At 44.4% G+C, this 12,582-nt stretch overlaps 1 protein-coding gene across 2 annotated transcripts in view; it reads left to right on the forward strand.

The window, feature by feature from the left end:
• Positions 1-2,647: 2,647 nt before the first annotated feature.
• Positions 2,648-12,582, forward strand: part of LOC116840631 (myosin-I heavy chain) — a 41,832-nt gene continuing 31,897 nt past the window's right edge. For both annotated transcript variants that reach the window (XM_032807562.1, XM_032807564.1), the window contains exon 1: positions 2,648-3,178. In XM_032807562.1, coding sequence (XP_032663453.1) covers positions 3,151-3,178 — 28 coding nt within the window. In that variant the 5' untranslated portion in view covers positions 2,648-3,150. The remainder of the gene's footprint in view (positions 3,179-12,582) is intronic.

The following is a 12,582-nucleotide window of genomic DNA, read 5'->3' on the forward strand; positions in this document are numbered from 1 at the left end:
CTAGTGCAAGGAGTTACAGTGAAACAAGTATATTTACTCTAACTTACGGCACTGACGTGCACTAGTTTAGACGTTCTTCGAAAACGAACAAATCTTATGAATATTACCGCGCGTACGTAACACGGAAAAACAGTTCAGTCGGTGTGACTGAGTCATTGCCTGGTAATATTAGGAAATATGAGAAACTGGGTTGTAAAAACAGAAAGATTCACGTAGGAGTTATTTGCTCAGTCAATTCCAGTTATTGCAGTCAAGTTTTAACGCAGCTGAGAGAATTCAGACGAATGTTGATCGTATCGTATCATAATCCTTATCCTAAACTCTCTTTTATCGATAAAAAATGCATGAAAATATGCACTCTAGAATATGCGTTTGAGAATATGCATGTAAGATAATCAGGAAGTTCATAAGTCGCATTTGGCTAATACTGCTGAGTAAAAGGTTCGTAGAACAACGTGAATATAGCCGCGAGTCGACAGTGATCATCGAATAATATCGACGACGCGAAGTGGCATCGGCCATTTTCGCCGTGTCGTGAAAACTTGAATAGAACAGCGACAAGAGGAGGGGGTAGGAAGGAGAGAGCATGGCACTGCGCTACCAAAGGGGCAGATGGTGCAACAACAACACACAGCGCACAGCCGTGGAACGAATCGTCCGTTGAGCAGCCTCGTTAGAAACAGGTTTGCACGTCCCTCGTCTACGGTGTGGTGACGTCACCGGTGTTGAGTCGCACCACCCACGCTGCGACGGGGCGAGGCGTGGCAGGAGGACGAGGGAGGGAAGAATTGGTCGAATCGCTTTGCGGTTTCTCGAGCGCGTAACGGCGGTCGCGGCGAGGATCGCGTCGTCTTGTTTTGCCCGAGCCGGCGGAGGAGATCGGTCAGCCGGACGGGCACGTATCCAGGACAGCGGCGTGAGCACCTGCCGGTGCGCGTGCTCGTAAATCAAAAAGCGTACGGGGAAGCGCGGCGAGAGCAGACGAGAGTCCGCGGCGGGGGCAGAGGGCGCGGGGAACGGCGATGCGCTCGTTGACGGACGCGTTGTCATGGGTCGACGAACCTTTTGATATTTGGCACGCTTTTGCCTGTCAAAGCCCTGGCTCGCGTTACCTCCTGCTCACTTGCAAGAGAACCAGGTAGAAGACGAATTCACACGAGGGGAGTTCATTGAGAGCGAGCAGCACCTGGCGATCCTCACTCGGCGAAAGCGGAGGTTGATTCAACGATTTTGTCGTCGGAACGTTTAATTTCCTTCGTGATAATAACACGAGTCGAGTTCACGAGAGAAAAGGAGAAAGAGAGATGACGGTTTCTCCTTTTTGCTAATGAACATATTTCAGCTCTCCGAGCGTTAAATTATCTCGCGAGAAAGAGAGAAGCGGGACGAGAATGCGCCGTTATTCGGGACGCGAAGTTTAACAAACGTTGAGTACGCGTCTTCGTCGAACGCGATTGGTGGAACGCGCAATGCGAATGCGTACTACGCAATTTTGTCAGTCGCCTCGGCCGCCTCTGAATATGAACCAATCAGCGGACTGCCGCGCGCGTGCTAAATATGGTGAAGCCCGCGTATACACGGCGTCTTTCGAAGAGGATACATAAAAAACTCCGAGCACGCATCGACACCTTCCTTCTTCCTTCGTGTGCGTGTATAACGGCGCGCTCGCTTCCGCGAACTCCTCTCTCCTCTCGACCACGTCCATCGCGCAGAACAACGGGGAGCTGATCGGTAAATGAAAAACTCATTTCTATAGTAGTAAATTCAGCTTTATTGTCCGTGTCTGAAACAACATCGTACAAAGTTCATGATGAACAGATAGTTTGCGAGAGATTATTTGGGGTAGAAATTATGCAATCTTCTTTATTTAGATTAAATATTCAATATTTGAGCAGTTTCTTACTACGAAAAAATGTGAAATGCATGTGTATGATAGTCTCTCTCTCTCTCTTTAAATTTCGAACAACGAGATTTATTTCTAGGAAAATTAATTGAAACGTTAGACACGACCCGAAGCGTCATCGTAGACGACGATAAATGAGAAATCGCGAAAACCTTGAAGAGAGCCGGTAGCGGTTATACGATCCGCGTTTGCGCCTAGTGATTCATAACCGATCAGATTGACGTAATCGCGCTCGCAAATTGGCATACTCGATGGAGAATAAGTCGTGAATCCATTTAGAGACATGGCAGACTTCCGGACGGCTAAATACAGCGGCCAAGTGACGATGACTCGCGCCTTGATTCTGTCAATGACCGCGTAACATCGACTGCGAAACATTATCAACGAATCCGACGAACCCGGATGAACGTCGAATTGCGATGTCACGAAAGAGAGAGAAAGAGCCGGTGAAGATAGCTCGGATATAAACACCGTCGACAGCTCCGAGCGCTTCTCCGCGGCTGGTGCCTTCTTGGAGAAGCTCCCTTCTTTACCGGCGAAGTTTATCGGCGGAGCGATCGCGCGCACAGATGGCGGCACCGGGCCGCTGGCGTCGCGAACGTGTTCGAGGGGCTGCTTCAAACGCTTCCTGCGGAACCAGCCGGAGCTCCTGAGTCACGGGCAGGAAGGGGCCGCGAGGAGGGGGTACGCGAACGGTGAGGCAGAGCGTGGTCGCGGGCAGGTCGCGTCAGTCGGGTGGTAACTGTCGGGCATGTGCGTTGGTCGTCAGTGTTGAATCGTGAACGCGCTCGCGGGTGGTGGTGCGTGGCGGTGGCGGTGGGTGGCGGGTACCGATGGTAGTGGTGGTGGTGCACAAAAGCGTACGTCGTCTTGTTGGTCGCGCGACTCTTCTTCGCTGCTCCGGAGCCGCCGGGGAAGAAAGAGCGGCGGTGGACGGTGGTGACGCGAGAACATGTGATTCTGACAGGGTGAGCGTGAGTAGCAGCAGCAGCGGCCCCGTGACGTTGCCTTTTTCCCCCGTACTCTATTTCGTGCGCGAAGTGTGCGGCGCCGGTGGTATACAACACAGTAGCGGCGGTTGATTCGTTCGTGACGCGTCGCGTCGTTCCGCTACAGTCGCCGGAGACACGCCGGGTACACGCTCGCCCCTTCGCACGCGCGTCGAGGGGGTAGTTGGCCGCCGTTGTGGAGGATACGATGTTCTGAATTCGTTCTCGGACCGGCCAAGGAACACCATACGCATCATCATGGTCGCTAAGCATTTCGCAGCGCAGGGTGAGTTTCTCAGTCACGGCTCTTTCTCCGTCTGTGTCTCTGTCTCTCTTTCTCTTTCTTCCTATGTATCTCTCTCTCTCTCTCTCTTTCTCTCTTTCTCTCTCCTTTTCTCTGTCCCTCGCAGGTCCGTCTTTCCGTCCGCCGCCTCCGCCCCAAAATTACCCCATAACAATGTTGCGCCGCGCGAATGATTTCCTGTCGCCGTCGTGACGGCGACGGTGACGACGACGACGACGACGGCGGCGGCGGCGGCGGCGGCAAACTCCTCGATGGGAAAACGTGTCCGGCTGCTTTCTCGTAGACGCACACCATACGAACGGTGCGACTACGGGTGGGTACTTGGGTGGTGCAGCTCGGTCATAATAATAGAGCCGCGGCGCGTTGCGTGTACTTTCTACACTCTCCTAATCCACCCTTCGCCCCCGTGCCTTTCTTCCCCTTTTGCTTCCGAAAGGCGTGGATAATTGTTGCATTCGCGGTACCAATGGGGGATACCCGCGGCACATGCGACCTCCACCTTTTGGAGGGCATGATCATTGCCAACAGTCAAACGAAATTGACGCAATTCTCACGTATACATTAATAATATAATACTTTGGCGTTGAGTGTAATCACGACAATATCGTCTTATCATCGCCACTCGTAGTAATATTTACACTCGCGTGCCTCACCACATCCTCAAGCGATTTCATAAGACATGGAAATCATCCCGATCGCGTAATTGTCTAGACTGCGGAGTATTTTAAGTTTACAGCTCATTCTGAGATTAAGATACACCTTATCGTGCGGATTCTAAGACCTTTATGCAATGTTTCTATTATTTTTCTCTAGATCCTCTTTGTGAGATAGAAATTACGCAATCTTCTTTATTTATCTATCGTTTTATCTGTACGATAAAAACGTGTTTGATTTTCGTTTCACTTTGATGTCTGTTGTCTATTAATTTGAGGTTTTGTAAACATTAAAGGTACCTTTTTTGTATTTTCGCAGTAAATATACTTACAATTTTAGTCCCGACCTTCTGTCCGTTGTTTGTCAAAGTACGTTATCGCGTGAGCATTCGTGGTTCCTCTAATAACGAACAGGGCGATTCCTCGTGTGTTCGTACGTCGCAAGTCACGACACCACCGACACTTCTCTGTTCCGTTCCCTCGTTCGTTTTCGGCATACTGATCGAACGTACACCTGTGCCTCTCTTTCTCTCTCTCCCCCTCTTCCTTCCTCCCTCTTTCTCACTTATTCACTCACTCACTCACTCACTCACTCACTCACTCACTCACTATTTTCCCACCGTGAACGTTTCCCCGATGCTTGCTCGTTATTGAGTCCAGGGAGACGAAGTAACTCTCGCTAGAATGTAATGTAACCACGCTGTATAATTTGCAATCGCGAATCGGTTCTAAGTACCGTTCGTTACTGCGATTGCGCCATCGAGCAATGAAACGGCGCGTTTCGTTTTTGCGCGTAAACGTTTCTACGAATTCGTATTCGATACTTTTGGCGAATGTGAACGAAAACTCTCTACACGCGCTCTTGAAATATCTCAAATTATTTATCGGTCAACGTAGTCGATTTGGAACGTTTTTCCTTTGTGCAAACGGGCTTGATTTCCGTCTGCATGTTTCTACTCTACAAATATGACGTTTTTGTCCTCGAATGTGCAGCCGAAATGCTCTTACAGAGCGTTAATCAATAAACAGCTAATTCCGTCATAAAGAGAGTAATTACGAAAAATAATAAGCTAAAAATTCGTTTCAACTCGCTTCTTTGAAGCGCAATTAAGCTTCATTTGTTCTGTCAAAAATTTTTCCACTGTCGATGCAAACTCGGCGGGGGAAGGAAAAGGGCGATGGCCAAAAAATGGAGAGCGAGCAGCGCGGATAGCAGGATAGCGACGATGACGTATAGTGAGCTTTGCTCGGCAGCTGACTGACTGCGCGATGTCAAGTTCGCGGCGACTTTCGCCGGTTCGATGCCGCGAATCGATTCGCGCTCGCGTAATAATCCCTTTCTCGCGTGCGACCTCCGCGTGCTGCTATCGTGCGAACACACGCGGACAACCGGACACGCTTCTTTCTCCGTCTGTCTGAACCGCGGAGTCGGGGAAAAACGCGGCTGACGAACGAACGGTGGGAAAAAAGTCCATCGTTCGCGCGAGTTCACGAGATCAATGACCAATAATGGGAGGGAGTGTGTGCCTCTTGGCGCGATTCTCGCGTCAGGGTGCGAGTGTTATTATACAAAAAAGGAGAGAAAAACAGCGAATCCATGTGTCCTGTATCAGTCATCGTTATTGACACTCGCTCTCCGCGTACAATCATACTTCTTGAGGACATACAATACAATCTGGGCCTGTCAGACCTGGGCGAACTATCCTGACTTTGTTGAAAATCAATATTTCTCCCCAGGGATATAAAAAAGCCCTATCTATAAGATAATAGCGCAATGGAACCAAAATCTGCAAACAGATTTGCAGCATTTTGAAAATGATCCTTTACGACATTTAGTGAGCGATCGAATATTGAGGTTTCACAGACCTGATATTGTACGCAGAGAATTAAACACGATGTTGTGATAAAAGTTTGTCTCATAAGTTGGCGTCGATGCAAAATCGCGAAAGAATTTTTATACACACTACGACGTCGAGATGCATGATCGGCACTCGTGTTGCGGGAACGTCGAAGTTATCACGTTGTTTCTGATAAGTCGCCTACACACTGTATACTTTATGATACACACATCGACGTTTTCTGTGAGGACCTTTCGTCGCCAGCACACACACACACACACACACACACACACACAAAGCGGCCGATGAAAGAACACCACACTGGCTTGTGGAACGCGTGACAATACGCGACATGAAAGTCACGCTGCGTTTAACTCCGTGTTTTCGTCCTCGCCATGTGGCATTGCGTGTAAAGATTTCGTGAAAATCAATTGAATTTTCATCATCCATCTCGCACAGTCATTGTCGCATTTCTGGCATCATCAAAGTTAAAGTAGGAGTAACCATTGTACCATTAGAATTAAACCTACTTTGCTAATTTAGTTCCAATACGTTGTAGAATTCAATGTTTAACATAGAGGCAAAATTTTTACTCAAAGTGACGATTATTATAACACGGATCTAAAATATAAATAAGAAACATCTGAGTCACGAGAAACTACACGGGGAAAAGAAAAACTTCACTGTCGTAGAAATCTCTTTCCGAACCAACCGCGGATCAGTATGGGCAATAAGTGACAATGGGAAACAATAAATAAATCATTGGTTTCACCAAATAGACTCGCGTATAATCAACATACATGAGGGGATAGATAAGTAGATAAGATGTAGCTAGATGTAAGTAGATGCAAGTAGATAAGTAGGTAAGATGTAAGCTGATGCAATGCTAGGCCTGATAGACGTCTTCAATCGATTTACGATATCACACATCAGCGGGCAACAGTCTCGAGCAATTGTGAAAATATTCGTATTTTATATTCGACGAGACGACACATCTTCCGACATTTCACGAATGGCAGTCGGATATTCTCGGGAAATCTCGATACGAAAGTTAAAACACATTCTGAACTTCAAGTCTCGCGCCGTTGCATCTCGTGACACTCTGCGAAAATTCAACTACAGGCATGACCTAAATCGCGTCGTGTCGCGTCACACACGGAACTTTTCTCAGAGAAACGTGTATCCGCACTGCTTACCGTCGTGATCTTGCGTTTCGGGCGAAGTGAGTCACCGGTGACATTCTAGAGCGAGCAGGTTTCCCCGGTATTTCGTGCTCTTCAAGTGAATCATCGCCCGCTTCGCGCGTAGTATATCGCGGAGAGCGGGTTAGACGGAACTAGATGGCACCTTTTACTGGATGAGACGGCACGAGTTGTTGCATCACGCGCGTTTTCTCCCAGATACGGATTTCCCCCGACGAATCACACGTCGAAATCGATACGCTCGGGGCGGGTTTGCGGCAGAGGGGTGACTCTCGATTGCGAAGTCGCGCGACATTGACAAATTAAAGGGTCACGAGAGAAAGTAATGAAATCTTATTTTTTTCATCAGCCTCGTGTAAACTTCGCTTAACAGTTGAGACTTTCGTTCTCCAAGTTAAATTGAATGAAGTCGCGGGCAACGACGAATTGGATGAAACGAAGTTACGTGTATAAATAATGGTAGAGCCGACATATGCATACATACATATATGTTGAGTATTACACGAAGATACAAAATTGAATCCAGTTAATTGGTCTCTATCGTCCGTGATTTGCATATAATTCGATTAAATTGACATGCAGATAATATCCGAGCGCGAAAGGAATAAAACCCGATTCAATCGGGCAAAGTAATAACCTTCGATCGCATTCTCGCCGTGACGAAGTCAACAGCGGTTCATTTCGGTCGCAGATACTTCCAGTATAACGGCGGAAGAGCCGATGTACACATTGCAAATCCGAGTGTGTGATTTTTAAAGACATAAGCGCGCAATTTAGTTGAAGCTCTTTTTACACGTTTCTTGCACGTTCTTGTTAAATGACGTGACTCGAAACGATAAGAAACATGCGAGAAGAGATTCAGCCAAAATAACACATTTGAATTTGCAGTTTTCTCGCCAATCCTCTTAAATAAGGCATGCAGACAAACTCATTACCATTTATTATACAACTATTTATTGATCGTCAGGGGAAAGGGATATATTTCGGACAATTTTACAAGTGTGCTTAAGCAATCTCAAATGCTCCTTCGTCCATCGTTTATTTTTATTCAGATATAGTACGCAATTTTCGTTAGCATGTCATTCCTCGCTTCTGACGTTCCGACGGCAAGAAGCTTTAATAACTGAAAATTTCACGTTCGCAAAATGGAAGAAGAGGAACTTTGGGTTCAGTTTGACGCACGTACGCAAATGTTTTAAATGCTATCGTCAAGACATTTTGTACACATATTTCGTGTACGATAGGGGACGCTCATCTCACCTCGAGATGCACGACGACCGGGCGCGTGGCTGCACGCGACCGAATAAACACGTGTTGTCTCCCTTCGCGTCATACGGCACCCAAGGCGCTTGTTCTCTCTGCCTGCCCTTGAGGGCCACGAATTATCGTAGCCCTATACGTGCGTCGTAAAGCTTCGTCTACAATACGTGAAGTAAGCTTAGCGTATGAAAGGTAAGAATTAAAACTAATTTGTTTCACTTATTATATACATCTAAATTCTAGTTCTCTTACACCGTAAATATTTTTTCTGACAGAAAGACTTTCGATGTGAAGGAACTGGAGTGTAGACGAAATAAATTAATTTTATTTCTTACTCCTACTTCTTACTCCAAGCTCACTCCGCATATTGTAAACGAAATCTAAGCCACAGCGTTTTTGAAGAACCGATTGTAAAGTATGCCTTACGAGAGAATATTGTAGTTTCTTTTTTACATACTTTTCAATTATACTTTTAGTAATTCAAGAATGGACTGTCGGCAAGGAATATATGCAGAAGAAAAATATTCTTGTTTGGAGAATATCTTTATTGTTGATATTTTTTAAATAAGATTATAATCTTAAATAGATATAAATTAAAATATATCAAACCTTCTGAGGAGTGGCTATTTTTTTATCGACTTTTTTATTTTAAGAGCTAGAACTTTTTTATCAATGTTATTGGATTGAATGGGGAAAAAGCTGATACCGCCATCGCGCCTCCAAAGGTTAATATAAATATAAATTAGTCTTCAATCAAGACGAACATAGTAAAATTAACACAATCATTCTCTCATAGAATATGCCAAGAATAAAGATATTCTCCAAATAAGAATATTCTTTTTTTCTGTGCAGTAAATTTTGCTACAGACACAGCAAGTGTTTAAATAGCACATTTCAGTTCCTAAGATGCAAATAGCACATATGAAGTGAAAGAACAGAATGACTGCAGAATGTCGGTCTATTTCCTCGGTTACAAAGTCTTGTGGTAATTTTTACTGTAAAATTCCCTTCGTGTGGGATTGAAGTAATTCAGAGAGGTAGACAGAAACGGTGGCGTACTTAATTGCGGGCAGAAGTAATTAGGATCTCCACCGGATGAAACTCACCGTCACTCTAGCCTTCTTCCAGATCACTCGACTGTAAAACAACATCCCGCCGGCGGGTTCTTCGGCTCAAGTTGAAGTCTCGCGTCGGCTACGGGCAAATTGTGCCCTTAGTCCTCGTGAACTATGCACCCGCTGCTTCCTTTTGGTAGTACACAATATTGTTTCGTTACCACTACGTGCGCGCACGTCTATTGCCGGCTATTGCGCCATGTGGCCACCCGACAGTTGTGCATTTTAAATCATTCCCCTATTGCGATCTCTCGTGACCTCGCTTTGTTCCGCGTGCAACACTTCCTCGACGCCCTCTGTGCACTCCGATCCCCGATTACATGCGCGATTTATGTTACGTGGCGCAAGGACCGATCGAATCTGCGGAATAGTTGCGAAAGGTTAACGCTTGGGGAAAAGGAAATTGTGCACATATATCTCATTTGAATATCGGTCGCAATCTCGAATCGCGATTGTGTAATCGCGCCGAGAGGCAGGGAATTTGATAAGGGATGTGAAAGAAGGGGAGAGAAATTCATCTTGAATTTATTGCGATATTACATGAAACGTTAATATAACGGTTGGGATATTTAGCATCGCGAAATTCATTTATCGTATTAAATATCTGTTCAACGGGAATAATGCGTTGAGCAATTGAATACGCATTCGCGGATGCTCCCGTCGTATATTTAGCTTTGAAAAATCGGACAGATAGTCGCATTATGCACGGTCAAATGCATTCGGTGCAGTATATCTGATTTTCAATTCCGCTTGTCTTTACAAATGAACATGAGATGGTATCTGTTTTCGAATTTCCATAAAAAATTACTTGGAAAATCCGACACAGATCTCGGAGAAGACTCGATCAAATGCTGCTACTCGCGACTCGATTCTATTGCGATCATTGCAGTTTTAATTGTAATTGAACCGAATACGACGAGATAAAATCCGTTTTTATGTGAACACATCAAGCGAGAGGTACCTTACCATGGTGCTCAGGAAACGGATGAAGATTCGCCACTGATGATAAAGCGACGACGCGTCGCGTCGCGATAACGTAAGATAGAAAGAGAAAGGAGCGGGAAAAATAAAAAAAAGAGTGCTCCAATTGAGATTACATTTCATATAAAATTACTGCATTCTCCGAAAACTACTATTTCTATGGTAATATACGCTACAATTTCGATATAGTATAACTTTGCAAAAGACATTGCAAGAAGAAATAAAAATTTTAATGTAGTAATGCAGTTAAATATTTAATTTTAACTACAAAATAGTTTTTCCGTACAGACTGTAGTGATGTGATTGCAGCTAAACTTTTACATACATGTTTTGTACTTGTAAAAATTGTTAAAATAGTCCTAAGCGATTTTTAATATTTCACTTGTTTAATTCGTAACGTATTATAATCTAACCTCACATTATCTAATATCGTCATTTTATTATCTAATCCATTATTATCGTCCATAAGTCGTCTTGAATTGAGCTGACGAAGCCTCTGAATCATTGCTTAGTCTCGATTGGAATGCGTCCTGTCATTAGAAAACTATGCTACAAAAAAGATATCTAAAAATTAACAAATATTTCTCAAGTGGGTACCATTGACACTCACTTGAATCAAAATTCTTTCCATTTAATCAAATATGTTAATGGTACCCGCCTAAGAAGTATTAATTAATTTTTAGATTTTTCTCAGTACACCCAAAAAAATCTCAGTTGGTGCAAATAGGAACCAACTGAAAATTAGATGATCAGAAGCGATATCTCTGTTTTGAAAACTAATATTTCTGTTGTCGCAACCGAAAATATTCGACTGAACATTCAACGATATTAGAACTTTGTTCAAGCAACTGAGAACGATTGACTATACAGAAGCCTCATAAAGAAATTTTTCTGTTCCTACAGCCGAGTTTTCATCTGGTCCCTGAGTAACCGAAAATTCGGTTGCACCAACAGAATTATTTTTTCCGTGTACGCTTAATTGTCGTGGTAAAGGAGGGTATGACTTTTAGGCGATTTGGGAACCGCTAGGTGAACGCAAATTTCCTATTTTTTCCTTCGTATTTTTTCCCGTAGAATTAAAAAATCGACGTTAAAATTACGCCAAGTAAAGGGAAAAATAGTTATAGACACTTAAACGTTGATTTTCCCTGAAAATGCATTTTCCAACACTGCCATCTTAAATACCTTTGACCTTTTTAGTGGTGCTAAATCTCACGTTACATGGGAGACTTATTTTCTCAAAACTTGATAATGATATGAGAATATGCTGTAAGCAGCAGAGAAAAAGCAGCAGTCAATCGGCCGAAATGGGCAACTAATTCCGAGTTCTGCCTTAAGCGGCGAAAGCTACTATATGCTCGAGAAGAGCATATAGTTATATGCTTATATGCTTTCGTTTATTAATGCCCTGTATAATCCTGAAAAAGTTGGACTACAAAATCACTTTTGTACTATTTTGATAGTTAATATTTTTTTAAATTGACTGCTGCTTACAGCATATTCTCATATCATTATCAAGTTTTGAGAAAATAAGTCTCCCATGTAACGTGAGATTTAGCACCTCTAAAAAGGTCAAAGGTATTTAAGATGGCAGTGTTGGAAAATGCATGATTTTCAGGGAAAATCAACGTTTAAATGTCTATAACTATTTTTTCCTTTACTTGGCGTAATTTTAAGGTCGATTTTTTAATTCTACGGGAAAAAAATAGGAAATTTGCGTTCATTTAGCGGTTCCCAAATCGCTTAAAAGTCATACCCTCCTTTGAATTTTCCTCAGCGAGAAACGACGCGGGTGGCGCCCGTGAGAAGCGGTAGCCGCGATCGGTTTGCATCTCGAATCGTTCGGTCGTCGAATTCGTCGTCGGTCATTAGTCGCGGTTCCATGCGGATTCCCGTTACACGCGACCTTGAAATCGCACCGCGTGCGGCAGCTGGGCGGTGCAGGTGCGGTCGCCTTGCAGGTGCCTGTGTCTCTGGGATGCACCTGCGAACCGCGAACCCGGCACGTGGGCTATTATCGAGACGCGGCGCGCCGGATGATTGATTTTCTTCCAGGCGTTTCGTGTTACGCCTCAAATTGATTGCGAGCACGCGGGAAGAAGATCTGACGGTTTTAATGATCTACGATAATATCGTAAATTACTCATGAATTAATAATACTCGCAATTTGTGACGAAAGTGTAGAAATCTCGATGCACTCACAGTGCAGAAGCGCGGAATTCACGCTAGGTTCGCTAGTCGTTCAACTTTGAAATCTGCTGAATATCATCGAAGAATATACGGAGAAAAAAGTATACAGGGTGAGTCATTTTAGTCTATGGATCCGAATATCTTCCA

This window comes from Odontomachus brunneus, unplaced genomic scaffold (genome assembly GCF_010583005.1).
Source record: "Odontomachus brunneus isolate Ranch 3 - 2012 unplaced genomic scaffold, Obru_v1 Obru_scaffold_010, whole genome shotgun sequence".
Taxonomy (NCBI): Eukaryota; Metazoa; Arthropoda; class Insecta; order Hymenoptera; family Formicidae; genus Odontomachus; species Odontomachus brunneus.